Source organism: Drosophila novamexicana, unplaced genomic scaffold (assembly GCF_003285875.2).
Source record: "Drosophila novamexicana strain 15010-1031.04,08,12 unplaced genomic scaffold, DnovRS2.1 tig00001151-arrow-arrow-pilon, whole genome shotgun sequence".
Classification (NCBI taxonomy): Eukaryota; Metazoa; Arthropoda; class Insecta; order Diptera; family Drosophilidae; genus Drosophila; species Drosophila novamexicana.
This window is the reverse complement of record NW_020824842.1, coordinates 1356994-1376067: the sequence shown is the minus strand read 5'-3', so window position 1 is coordinate 1376067 and position 19074 is coordinate 1356994. Positions and strand designations below refer to the sequence as shown.

Genomic DNA, 19074 nt, shown 5'->3' with positions numbered 1-19074 from the left:
AGTAGTTGAGTCTTAGTTTGTTTCTTTCCCATTCAGAAGATTTTGGAATAGATTTTAATGTGCAAGCAATTCTAATTTTTTAGTGCAAATAAATAACTAGCTGCTAAAATTATTTGTTCAATAATAGTTCCAAATTGAAGCGTTCTAATCGTTTTCAAATGCCGATGTTAGTTTCTGTGCAAGTCTAATATTTCATATAATATTTCGGATATAATAATTCCTTTCCGTTAGCAAAATGTTCCTAAAATCCGCTTAACTTTTATTTAAAGGATTTTCTGGTACTTAAGTTGCTGGTTAAAATTTGATAGGTGGTTTAGCGTCAAGGTAAATATTTGCCAGTGCTCTAAATGCAATGCACATAATTTGACAGGAAGTTTAGGTTGAAGGTAAATATTTAGCAGTGTTGCAAATGCGATGCACTTGTGGCAACACTGTGACCGTTGAATATTCCAGCTTAGCTAGCCAATCTGCCAAGTGTTATATAGTGCTGCCAGCTTAATAGTATTTAATCAGGGCGTTGCCAGACTTTACAAAATACAATTTCTTTGACAGCTTGCAAATATTTTGCTATTGAACTTGTTAGGAACGTGGATTAAAAAAAAAAGAACTAGAAAGAAAAGAAGAAAATACGGAAAAGGCAAAGAATACAATTTGCGAATTTGGTTTAAAAATTGCAAATAAAATTCGAGTGCGCGCCAAACATAATATTCATTTAACCTAATCAGTGTGCGTTAACCTCTCTCTCCAATCTATTGTACTACCCGATCTTGACCCCGTTGGCGGCAATGCAGGTAAATAACAATCCCAGCCTGGCTGGCAGCTTGCTCGGCAATCTGGCGCCGGCGCCAACGGTGCAGCAAATGCAATCGGACTTGCAGCGTCACCTGGATCAGGTGGATCATATGCTTTCCTCTGTGGGCGCCAACGCGTCAGCTGCACAAATGAGTGAGTACCAACAGAAAAAGGCCCTCCGATTGATTTGTTGTGACTAACTGAACTAATTAAATGTTCTTTTCCGCCCACCCCTCCTGCCCACCTGCTCACGTGCCCACCTCCTCGGTACCAAACCCTTTGTATACGTGCAGCCAACCTCATGGGCAATGCCAATCCATTGGCCGCAGCGGCCATGCTGAACAACAACAACAAGACAGCGCCGGGTGGCGGCGGCGGCGGTTATGCTGGCAGTGTGTTGCATGCGTCTGGCCATCATAAAAACGGACTCGCAACGGGCGTCAACGAATTGTTGGGCAGCGCTGCTGGCAAGTTGTCCGCTGCGGCTGCTGGTGCTTTGCCGCCGCACGGCTATGGTGGAGCAGCGGCAGCAGCGGGCGCTGGACAGGCGGGCAGCATCGGCGGCATACGCATTGCCAGCAATTTGCATAAGCAGCCCGAGCTGGCCGATCATCATGCGGCGCTGACCGCTGCGCTCGCCTCCACAGGCGCTGCCGGCAACAACAACAACAACAACAATAACACTGGCACACTAGGCATGGGCGTGGGCGTGGGCGTTAATGATGCTTTGTCCAGCGCCTCGCTGGCCGCTGGCCTCAAGCAGATACCGCAATTCGATGATCCCGTGGAGCAGTCGCTGGCCTCGCTTGAGTTTAGCGCCAGCTCCACGGGCAAATCGTCGCTGACGGATAACTTTTTAATGGCCCACCAGGCGCATATGATGCAGCAGCAACAGTTTGGACTGCAGCAACAGCAACAGCAACAGCAACAGCAGCAGCAACAACAACAGCAGCAACAGCAGCAGCGCATGGACTACATGACGGAGCTGCTGGCAAAGAGCGTGGAGAACGTGGCTGGCATGAATGGCAACCATTTGCTGAACAATAGCATATTCAATCTGGACATGGCGACGACTCCCTATCAGCAGAAGCAGCAGCAACAGCCCCACGGGCAACACGGCCATCAAGCGCAACAGCAGCAGCAGCAGGCACACAACAATGGCTACAATGTTGCCGACTTTAGCGGCATGCCGGGCTTTGATAATCTCAATATGGCTTCATCTGGCCTGTTGGACCATGTGATGCCCATGGCGGCTATGATGGGCAGTGCGGGTGGCGGCAAGCTAAAAGACGGTGATCAGCAGCAGCAGCAGCAACAGTTGCAGCAACAGCAACAACAGCTGCAACAGCAATTGCAACAACAGCAGCTGCAGCAACAGCAGCAGCAACATCATCATCAACAGCAGCAGCAACAACAACAACATCATCATCAACAGCAGCAGCAGCAGCAGCAGCAGCTCACCCAGCAACAGCAGCAGCAGCAGGGCAATCAGGCCAACAACAAAATGTTAATCATACCGAAGCCCATTGAGTCCATGATGCCAAGTCCGCCCGACAAGCAACAGCTGCAGCTGCAGCAGCAGCATCAAAAGGTGCTGCCGCCGCAGCAATCGCCCTCCGATCTAAAGCTGCACGCCGGCAATACGCACGCTGGCTATCAGGTGTTTAAGAGCGCTGTCGAGCAGAATCTGAAGAATGCCAGCTCGTGGTCGTCACTGGCATCGGCAAGTTCGCCGCAGAATACGGCGACCACGTCGAGCAAGGCCAAGCCGGCGATGGATTCGTTTCAGCAATTCCGCAACAAAGCCAAAGAACGCGATCGCCTCAAACTGCTCGAGGCAGCCGAGAAGGAGAAGAAGCACCAGAAGGAGGCTGCCGAAAAGGAGCAGCAGCGCAAGCATCACAAGTCCTCCTCCTCCTCATCCTCATCAGCGGCGGCGGCCCCATCCGCTGCTGCTGCTGCCTCAGCGGTGGCCGCAACGCAAGCGGCTGCTGCGGCAGCTGTTGCTGCGTCTGCTGCCGCCAACGCAACGGCTGTTAATCCAATCAGTGCCGGCAGCAACAGTAACAGCAGCAGCAACAACAATAACAACAATAACAATAACAACAACAGCAGCAGCGGCAACAATAGCGGCAACAACAGCGGCAACAACAGCAACAATAACAATGGCAGCAGCAACAACAACAATGCTGGCGGTCAGTCTGCGTCGCAAAGCAGCGGCGAACGAGAGCGGGGCAGCAGCGCAACAGATGCCTCACGCATCGGCAGCGGCATTGGCATCGGCATTGGCAGCGGCAGCGGCAGCGGCGGCAACAACAGCAGCAACTCGGCCAACAGCAATGGACCTGGCAGCGCTGGCAGCGGCAGCGGCGGCGCTCTTGGCGGTGGCAGCGCCAGTGGCGGCGGCAGCGGCAGCGCCAGTGGCGGCCCGCTGCTCAATGCCGGCAGCAACAGCAACAGCGGCGGCGGCGGCGTCCTAGGCATCGGCAGCGGCGCAGCCAGCAGCAACAGCAACAGCAGCCTGGGCGGCAACATTGCAACCAGCGGCTCGAACAGCCAAGGCGGCGGCGGCGGCAACAGCGGCAGCACTGGCGGCGGCGGCGGTGGCAGCGGCAGCGGCAGCAGCGTGGGCATTGGTGGTGGCGGCATTATTGGTGGCCCTGCGCCCGGCAATGGCCACCAGGCGGCCACCAATGCCCAGTCGCAACATGCAACGGCGGCAGCAGCAGCAGCTGCAGCGGCACAAGCGACTGCGGCGGCCAACGCTGCGGTGCTCGCTGCCTCGCCACTGGGCGCCATGGAAAGCGGACGGTAAGTGGTCAACCGAGAGAGAGCGACAGAGAGAGAGAGAGAGAGAGAGAGAGAGAGAGAATTGCCTAACACACCTTTTCATTACTTAACAGGAAAAGCGTGCACGATGCACAGCCGCAAATATCACGTATGGATGACATTAAAGCATCGCCGGGCCAGGGACAGAATTCGCCGGCACAGCAATCGCCGCAGGATCGTGCGGCTGCCAAACGTGCGGAGCAGCGGCGAGCCGAGCAGGAGAGACGCAGACGCGAAGCGGTAAATGAACAAAACTGAACTAAACGAGAAGGAACATCTAACTTCGGCATGCCGAAGATTGATTCCCTTGTGGACATATGTGCGATAAGCTGGCATTTGCTGAGATGAGATAGTGGTCCGATTTTGATTGAATTCCGTTATATGTAGAGAGCATAGTGAAGGGTGAACGAGAAATAAGGGCTATCTTCGGCACGCCGAAGATTTAATACTCTTGCAGACGCAACCTTTTCATAATGCCCATAGAACTTGACCCGTATCTTAGAAGCACAGGCAAAATAGTTAATGCCGAGTTTGGTCAAGATATCTTGAAAACAACAGCTATATAACGACAAAATTTGAATACCCTCTGACAGCTTTTTGGGACAGACCCTTTGAACAGTTTCAGGGCAGACGGGCAAACGGACATGGACATTGTTGATACTGTTCAGAAATATATGTACTCTTTGAAATGTGATATGTATTCTTTGGTACGTTACATATTTCATACAAGTCTATAAAAACTGCAACAAAGAGTTAACAACAGAGAGCGGAGCGTTTTATCTGTTATTGTGACAGAATTAAGGTCACACTGGCAGCGATCAACAGCCCCAGCCCCAGCCAAGCGGCAGAAATCGATACTGTTGCGGTTAACATTGACTTAAAATGATATTTCGAGTTTGCTGTTAATTGCAGCGAGTGCAGTTAACATTGATTTAAAATGATATTTCGAGTTTGCTGTTAATTGCAGCAAATGCAGTCACATTGAACGCTCACTAATTTAAGCGAACAGTTTTTACATCAAATTTATAACTAATATATATCTAATAGAATTATTATTTTTGTTATTGTGCACAGATGGCCGGCCAAATTGATATGAACATGCAGAGCGATCTCATGGCTGCCTTTGAGGAGACGCTGTAGGTAACGGCCGCGACGGCTGCGTCGTCGACAACCAACACCAAAACCAAAAGCAAAAGCAAAAGCAACTCCTCCAAATCGAGCAGCGCTGCTAACAGGTCGCACGCGCACAAGCGCCGTTCGCATCACAGAAGGCAGCGTGAATAAGTTTGATAACAGCAGCAGCAGCAGCAGCAGCAGCAAATGTACATTAACATCGCGGTAACAACATAAATACAACAACAACAAGGAATAACATACAACAACGGTAGCAGCATAACTACACCAACAGTTGCAGCAGCAGCACCAACAACAACAACAACAACAACAACAACAACAGAGAGACATGAGCAACATTAACGGTAGCAGCATACAAAAAAAGAAAATGAAGACGAATACAGCAATATTATAAAAATACAATACCAAGAATGGGGGCGTTGACAACAGCAAGGCTTGGCTGGCTGGCATAGAGCAACAACATCAGCCCCACCAGCGCAACAATAAAAGCAACTAAAAGCAACATTTAAATCAATCACAATTCATATTGGACGAGCAACAACAAAAGCAACACACAACAACGACAATGTAACAACAATTGTTAAAACATAAGCAATGTTCGAAGTAATTATAATTACGTTTACAACTACAATTTACAAACATAGGAATGCATTAAGTGTACATGCAATTAGAGGGTATAAAACAATACTGATGTACATACGTAAGAGTGTATGCATGTGTGTCTGTATTTTGTATAGAGTGTAGCATACACTCACTCACACACACACACACACCCACACACAACATGCACACATACACACAGAGACAACAACAACAGAAAGGCATATTTCCTTTGGTTATATAAAAACAAACAATAAAAAAAATATATATATATATATATAATTTTTTTTTTTTTAACAATATTAATCTACTATTATTATTATTCTTATTATTATATTGATACAACCCATGCATTGTAATATTGATTATCGATCTATATAGGCGTTAAGGTTCTAATTCTATGATACAGAACAATCAGTTTTTTTTTTTTTTTTATACTTGTTAACTAATTTAAAACTATTAAGCGCAAAAACAAGAAACAAAAACAAGAGAGCATCCAATTAGATTTTACATTATGATTTAGTTTACGTGCATACACAGATTGTGTGTGTGTGTGAGTGTGTGTGTGTGTGCGAAAAACAATAATAGAGAATTAAAAAAGAAAGCAAAACAAAGAAAAAAAATTGTTAAAAACATTTAATTTAACACTTGTAATTTATATATATAACAACACACACATGCTTGCACACACACAAACACACACACACACTCACGCATGCCCATGCATAGGTAAATACACACACACACACACAGACACAGCCGCACACACACAATATATATATATATATATATATTTAAGTGCAAAATTAGTTTTTAAGTAGCAACGAAATTTTTTATGTAACGCGCCTAAAAGCAGAAAGAAAAAAAAAAAACAAAAAAACATTTCATAAATTTACACGCAACGTTCTTAGTGTGTGTGCGTGTGTGTGCGTGCGTGTGTGCTTGCTTGTGTATGTGTGCGCTAACATAGAAAATACTAGAAATTGACAAAACACAAAAACATACGCTAAAACAACATCACAAGCAAAAACAAAAAAACAAAACAAAAAAAACATAAAATTGTATAGAAAATAGCATTAAAAAAAACCATATTTTTTTTACTATACCCCTCCAGCCCAACACAACATATATATATATATATATATATATATATATATATATAGATATATGTAATATACAAAAATATACAAATCGAGCCCGAATTCGAATTCGAATTCGAACTCATACTCGAATTCGAATTGCCGTGTTCGAAACTATTGTCTTTTATGTAAATTCAGAGAGCAATTCTGCGCGAGAGCCTTAGATAAATGTTAAATGTTTGTTTTTGTACATTACGTTCAAATCCATGAAATATGTGTGCACACATATAAACATGTATATGTATGTGTGTGTAGTTGTTTTCAACATTGTTTTGTACTCGTAATGCTACGTAATACATATAAAAGCGTAATTCCAAATTAAACTAGTAAGCACACACACACACACACAAAGAGAGAGAGAGAGAGAGAGAGCAGTGAGAGAGCAGTGAGAGAGACACAAACAAACACAAACACATACACATGCACATACACATGCATATATAGCTTATAGCCTAGAGCTGCCATAGTAATATGATTGATGCCCAAATCGTTGAGATGATGATGTATGGAGTTTTTATTGTCTTAGCTAAACTAAAACTCGAATCCATAACATCAATTTATATATACATATATAGATATAAAGAATCATGCAAGCGGCAGAAAAGAAAAGCAAATATTTATTTTTCTACACTTGACATAAGGCTCCGGCATGAACGTCGTAGCATCAAAAAGCCTCGGCGTCTTTTTGTTCTTAATAAATATCGTAACGATGTACTTCCAATACGATCTTCAGTTAAATGTGACTAGCATATGTATGTATATAGAATAGATACGGTGGTGTGCACGGTTCAATATATAGGCACAAATCATTATCAGACCAAACAGACCACACAAGCTCCATAATTAATGATAACATTTTGCAATTTAGTTCGTCGAACTATTTCCAACCAGTGTGGCTTAATGACAACAAAAAAAAAAAACAATTAAATATAAACAACAAAAAATAGAACTGAAGAAAATCGAAGCAAACACTCAAGAAGGTAATAAAAAAACAAAAGAAAGAAAAAAATGCATTGCACTTTGGCGCTCCGTTGTTAAATGCAAAACCATGATGTTTAGTGAAAATTTTCAAATTGTACAACTTAGTTTTTAGTGTTGTGTAACATTCAACATTGGCTTCCACGAGTTGGGCGTGTGTTTGTGTTGTGCACATGTTTTGAGTGCACTGTACTTTTGGCTGCTTTGCTGTGTTGTCTTCACCATTTATTATTATTTTTCTTTTTCTTTGCTAAAAATCCCATGTGTTTGTTTTGTACATATATAACGGCCGACAGTAAATAAATATAAATGTGTGTCTGTATGCGAGTGTGTGCGTTTGTGTGTGTGTGTGTGTGTGTGTGAAAGAGTTATATTAAAGTTATTATAATACATACTTATTCTATACATAAACGTTTTTACACATACATTTTATATAACAACTCACACAAATAACCGAGGAATCTGCCTCCTCCTCCGCCCCCCCCCCCCCCTTCACCACCCACAAGGTACACGTCCTTATATCTATGTTGTTATCCCCCAAATCCAATCACCCTTAAGATGTCACTTATATTTGTGTAAATTAGCTTTTTTTTAACTATACACACTATCTATATATGAATATATATGTATACACACGTATATACACATATATTACAATATAACTTTTTTTTTTGTATAATTAATTTTTAGCATTTAATTGAAAATGAAAGAAAAATATCAATAAAAGGAATATATATATATACATATATATATAATAATGAAAAAAAAAAAATAATAATAATAAAGATACAAGAACAAAAGCAAATAAATGAAAACAGTTTTCCTTACTATCTATATATATATATATATATGAATGATACCATATATACATATACATATGCATAATTATTACATTTTAACAGTACCCCCTCCGCCCACATATGGATCCCATACATGAAACTATATTAAATTGTAGCCTTAATCCAGGCGCTGGCATTTTAGCAATTAATTGTTGTCAACACTTTGTTAAATAACTTGAGGGAGTGCTAAAAAATCCATGTAACATATTAAAAGAGTAAACAAATGAAAGAAAAGATCAGTTAAGTAAACGACTTAGCCTTATACAAAGCAAAAACGTAATGCTAATATCTAAAGCGAAACGGAACCACACATACTATAAATGAATACTTACTAAAACTAAACTAATAATAACAACAATAAAAAGAGAAACCACAAAAGCAAAATGGAAGACGATCAACAAAAGCAAAAGTGAAGCTGTTGTTCATTTAGCCCTGCCCGGGCTGTATGTAGCCTGTAGTCGTAATTATATAATTCAACAAATGCAACATTATGAGAAAAGCAACATGAAAACAAAAACAAAACAATTACAATTTTTAGTAAGCCTACGATTAATGAATGAATTAACAATTAACACATATATTACCTTTAATGCGTACACTTAGTATTAATGAAAAACAAAAACGAACGCAAAACAAAAAAAAAAAAAACAAAACAAAAACAAAAAACAAAACAATAAAAACCAAAAGCAACAAAAAAAGAAAACAAAAAAAAAATTGAAAATAAAAACTGATAAAAGTATAAAAATTGAACGTGTTTTGTGATTCCCCCGCTCAGCGCTTTGCAGCTTAGCAAAAGCTGCTTGCCACGTAACCACTTGCACATTCAGTGTTTCATTCAACAGATGGCGCCACTTTACAACTGGAGCGCGTCTTATCGATTTCGAATTCTTAGATCAATATTTTGAGCCGATTTAGAACTAGAACTTTGTGAACTCGTACGAAGGACGACTATCGATTGGTATTTTGAAAATCCAATAATAAAAATGGCAATATCTGCATAAATTGGGTTTGTTCTGAAACTAACAATTTTTGATTAAAATCTGTTCTATAGAGTTTCACGAGTCTGGAATGCCATATCTTTCCAAGATCGGACTATAATTAACCGAGTTATGGACACGGGAAATTTTTGGAAAAATTCGTATAGTTTTAATATCTCTGGTAAATAAAGTCCGATTTCGAAATGATATACCTCTTCGAACTCGTAAGGACCACGACTTGGCATTCAGAAAATTCGAATCTAGAGTTTTATCAAATTCCACAAAAATGCCAAGGGGGTAACATCACAATTTTGGGGTTTGTTCTGAAATGAATAGTTTTTGATTTCAATCAGTTCTATAGAGTTTCAAGAGTCCAAAATGCCAAATCTTTCCTAGACTTCAATTAACCGAGCTGTGGACATTTAAACTTTTTTAAGATTGTATTTTCCCGGCGTTTGTATGTTCGTTGACAAAAGCTGCATGCTATGAAAGCGCAGCCCGACAAATGGGCGCCACTTGATTGTAAAAACATGAACCGTTATTTTTAAAAAGATATTTTATTACTTAAAGATATGAAAAAAATGTCGCTTAAAAATTAACCTTGTACTATACAGACGAATTATTAGATATTTTGTATATTAATTAACTGGTGAGATTTTGCGCTAAAAGCCCAAGAACTTAAAGTACTTAAAATACTTGAATTGAGACACAAAAAAAAAAATAATAGTACTTAAATCAAAAATATGCAGATGGTAATGATGGTTATGTGTGGGGGTGTGTGTGTGAGTGTGTGTGTGTGTGTGGCATAGAAGAAACCGAATGAAAGTATTCACAGATAAGCTGCCCCTCCTTGAAAAAAAAATAATAAAAAAGGAAAAAAGAAAACGAAAGAGAAGTTAAACCGAAAAAATGCTTAAATAGTGTTTTGTGTGGAAACCAAACGGAACTGAGACTCGCACGCGTTCAACGCAACAAGCAGCGATTGGCGATCGATTTGTTATCGATAACAGGCGATATGTTATCGACAACAGGCAATGTGTTATCGCTGCCTAAACAGCCACCTTGGCCGTAAACGCGGCCAGCTGCGCCTTGAGCGCATCAATCTGGCACAACAGCTCAATATTCTGACGCTCCAGATAGGCCGCCCGGATGGCGATCTCGTCCTCCTTGATGCGTCGGCGATCGCGCGACTTCTTGGCTGCCGCATTGTTTTTGCGCCGACGCTCATAGTAGGCGGCATCCTTCACCTGGCCGCCACCTGTGCCGGCCGCAGCGGCGGCTGCCGCGGCAGCGCCCGATGCTGATCTGCTGCCGGCATTGCCTGAGCCGGACAGCTTCTCGAAATTGCCGGCATGCGAATCACAGTCGCTGGACTCCTCGGCGGCGGCGCGATCCTCGCTCTCGCTGTTGTTGTTCGAGCTGCTGCCCTCGTTGACGCTGCCGCTGCGCGAATTGGTGCGACGCATTTTCGGATTGGTTACGGTCCGTGCGCCTCCATTCGAGCTGCGTATCTGCTCGAGCACACGCTTCCGGTATTCCGTGTAGCGCTCCACGCGCGGATTATCCAGCAGCACATCGGTGGCAGCAAAATTGGCCGCTATGACCAGCGGATCGCGCGGAAACGCCTTAAACGGACGCGTTGTCTTGCTGCTGGCATCCACGGCCAGTGTTGCTGTGCTGCTGGTGGGCGTGCTCGTGGCGCTGCTGCATGGCTGACTCTCGCCGGCGGTCGCGGTCGCGTTCGTAGGCGCTGGCGGCGACTGCGGCGCTTCCAGGACATCGATCTGCATGGTGCTGGCATTGCTAGCCGGGCGCGATAAGTGCTCCGCTGCGCTGGCAGAGACGGCAGCGGCAGCCGCAGCCGCGGCCGAGGCAGCGGCAAATGTCTGCAACAGGCTGGCGGTGGCGCTGCAGCTGTTGCCCGTCTTGGCAGCCGGACTTGGCTCCTGCTTGATGCTGTTGCCGCCGCCGTTGCCGTAGTAAAGCGCCGGATAAAGCGTGGCCAGTTGATGCTGCTGCTGCTGCTGCTGCTGCTGCTGTTGGACGGCGGCGGCGGCTGCCTGTGTGGAGTAGAGCAGATTGCTGGGTATGGCTGTGGGCGAGGCGGCGGGCGAGCCGCTACCATAGCTGTAATTGGTCTGATAGGGCGAAGGTGTTTTCCGTGGCGTCTCCACGCTGTCGCAGCGACGCGACAAATCCAGCACCTCGGCGGCAACAGCAACTGGCTGTTGTTGTTGCTGCTGTTGCTGGCTGAGCGACAGCAACTGTTGCTGATAGGCGTAGGCGGCATACAAATCCATTTTGGGCAAAGCCAAGTGCGAAGGCTGCTGCTGCTGCTGTTGTTGATGTTGTTGTTGTTGTTGTTGTTGTTGGTGTTGCTGTTGGTGTAGATGATGCGGCTGTTGCAATTGGCTGTGCGGCAGCTGATATTGCTGCAGATGATGATGATGATGATGATGATGCAGCAGGGGCTTGCGATCTAAAGAGAGAGAGAGAGCGAGAGGGAGACCGAGCGTGTTAAAGAGGCGTGTCTGGGCATTTGTTGTGTGGGCGTGGCAACACTTACCAGTCTTCAAATCAAAGAACTGCCCAGTCAAGAGTTTCTCGTGCATCAACATGTTGCTGCTAATCTAAAAACGTTGCTCAAACTAATTGTTGTTGTTGTTGTCGTTGCTGTTGTTCGGTCTGTCTATGCTCTGACGTTGTCGAACGTTAACTGATTTGGAGTTGACATTCCGGCCGCCTTATATACGCCGACGCAGCGGTCCGCAGTTCGCTTCATTCATTTACCGTTGCACTCGCACCCCGCTCAGCAAGAAAATGGCGGCTGGCGCAGGTAGCCAGGGCACGCACGCAACAACAACAGTGGCTAGCGCAAAGGCAAAGGGGTGAGTCGCACACACTCACACTCACTCGCTCACTCTCTCGCTCACTCACTTACTCACTCACTCACTCACTTACTCACTCGCTCGCTCTCTCGCTCACTCACTCTGCGACATTTACGCACTCGCGCTCTCTTGCGCTCCGCCTCAAAGGGTTTTACTAGGGTTGTTGAGGTTTGCTTTTCGCTTGACCCTTTTTTCGAGTTTCTTCTGTTTACGTACATACATATATATTCAATATTTGTCGTCCCGTTTTTTTGTTTTTGCATTAGTTTTATGCAGTTATCGCGAAAAATTGTTGTATTTATTTTGCTTGCATTGTTTGTTTTTCTTTTTTTTTTTCCTATTTTTCAATTCGCGTATTACGATTTCTTGCAAGTTGATTTTCTATTCTTATTTCTTTTAAGGCAAAAAAGGTTAGTTTTGTTTTTGAATGCTCCTGTTTTTCAGGGCTTGAAAATATGAAAAAAAAAAACTATGTATATCTATATGCCTAGTTTTATTATAACAAGAATTCGCTGAGGGCAGGGTTAGTTGAGTGAAATTTATAAGATCTTAATAATAATCTTAAAATAATACTAGATTCTGGTCAAAAAGTGTTCCTTTTTTGTATTCGAATAGAAATTTTAGAGCTTAAAAATTACTCAACTTAATTTTTCTATTTCTTCATTATAATTCCAAAATTGGAACAGAGAAACATAATAGAAAGAAGTTTTAAAATCTACGCCAGATTTATTAAGACTATAAATAAATATATTATTCTATTGTCATAAATAGCCAAATATTTAATAGATTTTGTCAAACATAAATTACAAAAAATACGGGCAACAATTTTGATTTTCTCTCATTAAAATATATCATGATATAATTTCGAAAGCAAGCAAATAAAAGCGAACTTGTGCCAAAAAAGGTTAAGATTAAATTTTTGTTTAATTTGAGGTTAAGTTCAGGTTTTAAGTGTTCGAAAGCGCAGAATCATATTAAAAGTATTTAAGTTTGACATGAAAGTAATAGAAGTTTGTGCAATTCTTTTGTGTTTTTAATTAAAAGCCAGACAAGGCGCGACATTAGGAGTAAATCTAGAAGCAATTAGGGTAAATTATGTTGCTGGCTTAGGCGATGCTGCCACAGCGGGCAGTAGTTAGGTTAAGAAAGGGTATGCAAACGAGGTGCGTATGTAGGCATAGAGAGAGTAAGGCAGAGAGAGCGAGAGAGAGAGACAGAGAGAGAGAGAGAGTGAGAGTGGGAGTGGGAGATCGGGTACTAAGGCCAAGGGTTACGAATAGTTAAATCCGTTTGTTTTGCGCATTTGTCTGCGAAATCCTTTTGCCGACCAGCCCAGACCTGGGCACAGTGTGTGTGTGTGTGTGCGTGAGTGTGCGTGTGCTTGCGAATTTTGTGCATATCTTACACAAATGATTGTGCGTGACAAATTATGGAAATTGGGCTGGCGAGCCTTTCGCGGGTTAGCGCATCCTTTTAACCAGGCATTGCACTCGACGTTCCATTTGCTGGCGGCTTTCCTGCTGCGACCCAAAAAGCCTTCCTGGAAGCCAGCAGCTCGCGCCAAGGCCATGGTCAAGGGTTTTATTTTCCATTCTTTCTTTCGTTCTTTGTCGCCAATTGCCGTGCTCGCTGCCAGTTTTGATTCATGTCGCCAACAAGTGCCGCCGCCATTGGCCGGGGCACATGTTTATCCATCCGGCAACCAGGCACACATCCTCTTGGATCGGCTCGTCGCCGTGCCGCTCTCTCCAGAGCGTGGGATAGCGGCAATGGCAGCGCCTAAGCCTTTGTTTAACTTTACTTAACTGTTTGGCCCTTGTAACGGCGCTGGGATTACAAATATATTTCAAAATCTACAATGTCGCGACAAGCGGAAGTGGCCAGCCTCAAGTGTGCGTAAATAAAATATGGAAATCATATAATTTTGGTGGAAATTGGTTTCTCAGCAAAACATGTTATCGACCTGATTGCATGCGAAACTCCAGCTCGGTTTCTTTATCTACATATTATTTCCTGATCATCCCAGTCGTACTTATGCTTTCTATACATATATATATATATATATATATACATATATATATGTGTCCTCTTTCACAGTTCATTCACTTTTGCGTGTCCCATTGACAAAAGGAAATGAAGGCAACAACTTGCTCCTTAATTATCTCTAAAAAACCGCGAGCTTATGCTAATCCAATGTTAATCCAACCGTAAAAATGGTGGATTAAACTAAAACACACACACACCACACTTACACACACACACACACACAGAGAGAGAGAGAGAGAGAGAAGGATAGACATATGCACACCCAAAAAGGAGGAGAAAGGAAAAATTGCTCATTGAGTTGGCCATTTACCTGTGGGCCATAAAAAGTCGCGTCCGTTGCCAAAGAGTTGCCAATTTCGCAGTAAAAACCAGATTCACAGAAAAAATAAATGTAACCGTACCGGGCTCTACCCGGCCGTACCGTGGCCGGCCGCACCGTAAAAAACTGGCATATGCCATAAAGAAGTGCTCGCTGTTGTTGTTGTTGTTGTTGTTGTTGTTGTTATTGTTGTTGATAATATAATGAGCTGGCCGCTGTTTTTTTGGCCGGGCTAACAAAGATGCAATATTTGTGCAATCCTTTACCCGTGCCTCGGCCTTGAGCGTGTTTTTTATGCCAACTGTAATAAAATATATACAAGAAAATGTCCAGGTAAGGCGCTCCGAACGGGTTGCTATACATATTCCTTTAAGCATTAGCCTCTATTGCCCAAAAAACAGAACTTGGAAACGTTTTTTTTTTTTTTTTTATTGCATAATGGACGCTTCGGCGGAAAATATAAACACGCACAGGTCAAAATTATGGCAGCGTTTCTTTGTTTTTTACCATACTGCGTAGAGGTACGGCTGCCTGGTACTGTCGATAAAGCAAAGGGTTCACATAGCGTCTTTTCATTGTGAATGCCTTTTTATTATGCCACCCAAAAAAAAAAAAAAAAAAATCAGCAAATCGGGACAAAGAAAATCAGCGACTAATTGACTAAAAGGGGTTTTTGGTTATTTGGTCATGTTCCTATTCCCAGTTCGGGTACGGCTGCGGGTACGGCTGCGGGTGCTGATCAAAGTTCGCGGAATTCACTTTAACTCCTTGGCTTTTGTCTGCGTCATTCGCCAAATAGTTTGACAACATTTTTATTATTATATCCCACAGCCAAGTCATGAGAATGGGTTGACTTTCTATGCCAACAGGCCCCGGCTGGGATAGAGGGTAGCAGCATTATCAGCCGTACCTGAAATGTGCCATCGTGATGGACAAATCAATTGCAAGCCCGATTCACATTATTGAGAAGATGCAAAGTAGCAAATTAATGCTCAAGGCATTAGTTAGTTACAACTTATTGATAGGAAAAATATAAAACTATAGAAAAATACAAGTTTTTACAATCAGTAGGAAATTGTTTTCCATGCACAAGGTAAAAACTGCAATTTAAAGAAAAACTTTAAAATCTTCAATATACTTTCTATTTCAATTAAATTTATTGCAGAAATTGTACTCAATCCTGAAATTAGTCCTTTTTTTCTAGATCGTAGAAAACTCTTTAAAATAAAAAACCTGAAACTTGTTTTATATTTTAGAAGTATTGGCCTAAATATGGCAACCAAATGTGTGCATTACTATAAGCCTCAGAAATCGATTTTTAAATTCGGAAGCAACAAGGGGTGGGTGGAGGGGAAGCTATTCAAAAAGTATATATACTCTAACGGGAACTACATCCCAGATGTGGCATCTGTAGCTCGTATTAGCTTCGAGATATGGCAAAAAGCCCAATCTGAAAATCGATATTTATCGTTTTCGTACACCGATAGACATCCTTTTGGAAGACTTAATTATAACAGAAGGCATCATTATGATAAGGACTCTATATATGGAATATACATTAAATATGTTAACTTATATGGCGGCAATCTAATAAATTGTTTGAAAAACTCTATTAAGTAGGCCAAATATCCAAAAGTTAAGGATCGTTTAATCATAATTCTAGGTATTATATAGTAAATCCCTAAAAGTAGCATAAATGTTCGCAACGGAAATGGATTTAACTCAAAGTTACGAAACAAAGGATTGCACATGTCTCAGAGAGTGAGAGAGAGAGAGAGAGTGAGACAGAGACTGGGACTTAAAAATGATTATGAATTTTTTTGTGTATTTAGTTGTATTTTGGTTCCATAAGCCAATTCAAGCCAATTCAGCTGAAGTGCACAGCTTGCACAGGCTAATGAGGAAGTAGTTAGATCCAGACAGCAGCTGAAGAGGAAGACGAATGGATCAGGCTGAGGCAGAGGCAGAGGAAGCGGTACAGGTGATGACCAGTGTTTGAGAAGTGACCAAGGATTACACGTGTGCCGCTTGACAGGACACAAAAGCAAAAGACTAACCGAACCGGACCAAATGCTAGACAGTTCTTCAGTCCAATATATAGACAGAAATATATATATATATATATATATATATATGCAGCGGTTCGTTCACTTGTTTGTTTTCATATGCAAAATGCACACACAAACAGTTAGACACTTGCCCGCCGAGATAATGGCCAAAAAAAGAGATACAAACGGGCGCAGGCAAAGGGCACAAGGCATAGGGCATAGGATGACTGCGAGTGCGAGTGGTTTTCAGGCCGAGACACTTCCGTGACGGAAGTATCTGCAGAAATGGCAAATGGGCCGAGAATGGGCAGACTAAAAAAAAAAACAAAAAAAAAAGACACAAGTTAAGTACGGTGCAGCGTTAGCTTCCGTTCTGCTCAAATCCTTTAAATAATTGTTATCCTATACTCGAGTCCGTGCCGCACCATTATGTGTGCCCATCCTCTGGTATGCATAATCCCATCCCCACCAAATGCTGCTCAATTATGGCATTTGGTTGTTGTTGTTGTTGCTGTTTTTTAATTGAGAGCAGACGGTGCTCGAGTCCTTGCACTTTCAGCTCATTCATGAACAGCCAGCGAAGCGCACCGATCCCAAAAAATAATATGTATATATAGATATGCACAGATCCGAGATCCGGCCTAATGACAGCCCCTGTGCGCTGGCCCAAGTATTGCGTTACAAGGCCAATTAGTGAGGTTTTGATTACCCTTGAAACTGTCATTTGCTGCCGCAAGCCACAGACGGCCGACACATCACAAGGCAGATCGAGTCTAGACATCAATATGATAATCCATCTCTTAGTTTAACTCTCTACATATATGCAAAAAGTAATAGTAAAAGCAATTGCATGTCTGGCAATTGATCAACTTTTTATATCTCTACTTTTTGGCATTTCACAGATATGTAAATAGCTGGCTGGCTGACTAATCAACTAATGGAACGAAAGTAAGTGTGCTTTGCATGAGGCTGCGCGGCTAAGCTGTCTGAGCGTCGGACTAGCAAACGAGAGATCAACGGTTCAAATTTCTATTTCAATTTAGTTTTGGACAAGGCCAGGCAAATTTTACTGGAACATTATATTAGTTCTATAACAAATACATGACTTATAAATAAGAGGCATTTGCTTAAATATAACTTAATTTCTATAATCCGAATTCGAAATATATATGTGAATATTTTGTGTATAATAAGGGTATAGAAATGGCTTATGAATTAATGCAAATTTATTTTACAGGCATGATCAAATATTATAGCTAAAAGCTGTGCATTGATTGGTCAAGAAAAAGCTTAGGCATATTTTAAAGGAATGTTTTAAGTCATTGCCTAAGTAATTCAATAGATACAAGAAAAATGACAATAAAAGAAACAATTATGATGATGTGAGCTTCATTATCAATGGGTGGCATATCATTATTGAAACACAAATGCCTAATGCCTGATTGTCACAATCAAAGTCAAGTTTAGATAATCCGAATACAATCCGAACAAAAGCGACAAACAATGATACTCAAACGTAACTCAAAGTATATTGCATATAGGCAAATATAGTTGAAATCGCATAGATAGCGAAGAAGAGTTAAACTGTTCAGCGATAGGAAGAGTTCAATGCAACTTGTATTTGGCATAATCTAAGATTAAACGACAAACAAAGATATGATGGATGCCCCGGTGGCCACCCGGAAAAAGTGGGAAGTCAAGTCAAATTGATGTACAAGAGCCGGAATAGAGAGAATACAGAGAGTATTATTTAAATGGGCACAGCTAACTAGCTACTTCCTTACGCTTGTCGCATTGTAACTGTTGTTTGGCAACGGCAACGCCCCGCGTCCCGAGACGCTGGCCAAGGACCAGCAACACGGCGTAGGAGTAGCAGTTTGTGTACGTCAACGCCTATTCGCACAAAATTGTTGGAAATGATGCCAGGACAAAGGCGACACAAGGAAAATGCAACATTTCATGGTGCATCAGAGACAAAGTCGAAGACTGAGAACGAGCAAAAAACGGGTTCGATGCGGCTTAGACGACAGACCGAGTGCGCTACACAATCTTGCAAGGATTATGTGAGTAAATTTGAAGAAACTGCAGAAAAGATAGCTGAACATAATGTTTGAAAATTTGTGTAATACAAAATGATAATAAATATAATAACAGTAATAATAATAAAAATAATAATGATAATAATTAAAATATTAATAATAATACTAATGATAATGATACTGATACTGATACTGATACTGATAATGATACTGATACTGATACTGATAATGATAATGATAATGATAATGATAATGATAATGATAATGATAATGATAATGATAATGATAATGATAAGGATAATGTTAATGCCAACACTAATGCTAATTCTAATGTTAATCCTTATCAAATTGCTAATGCGAATACTTATGCTAATGATGATGCTAACGAGAATGCTAATGCTTATTCTTAAGCTAACGGTTATGATAATTATAATGATAATGATAAT

At 41.9% G+C, this 19074-nt stretch overlaps 2 protein-coding genes across 2 annotated transcripts; one reads left to right on the top strand and one right to left on the bottom strand.

Moving 5' to 3' along the window:
* The first annotated feature begins 652 nt into the window (after window positions 1-652).
* Window positions 653-4761, top strand: LOC115766367 (homeotic protein female sterile-like). The gene is made up of 5 exons (XM_030710266.1): window positions 653-945; window positions 1086-2900; window positions 2934-3387; window positions 3696-3861; window positions 4696-4761. Exons 1-5 carry the CDS (start codon window positions 786-788, stop codon window positions 4759-4761), a joined length of 2661 nt encoding a protein of 886 aa, XP_030566126.1. The 5' UTR covers window positions 653-785.
* A 5576-nt stretch (window positions 4762-10337) lies between these two features.
* On the bottom strand, window positions 10338-11906 carry LOC115766365 (protein giant). The gene is made up of 4 exons (XM_030710264.1): window positions 11855-11906; window positions 11695-11767; window positions 11002-11619; window positions 10338-10935 (listed from the first exon to the last, which is right to left on the bottom strand). The coding sequence occupies exons 1-4, from the start codon at window positions 11904-11906 to the stop codon at window positions 10338-10340; spliced, it is 1341 nt and encodes a 446-aa protein (XP_030566124.1).
* Window positions 11907-19074: the final 7168 nt, after the last annotated feature.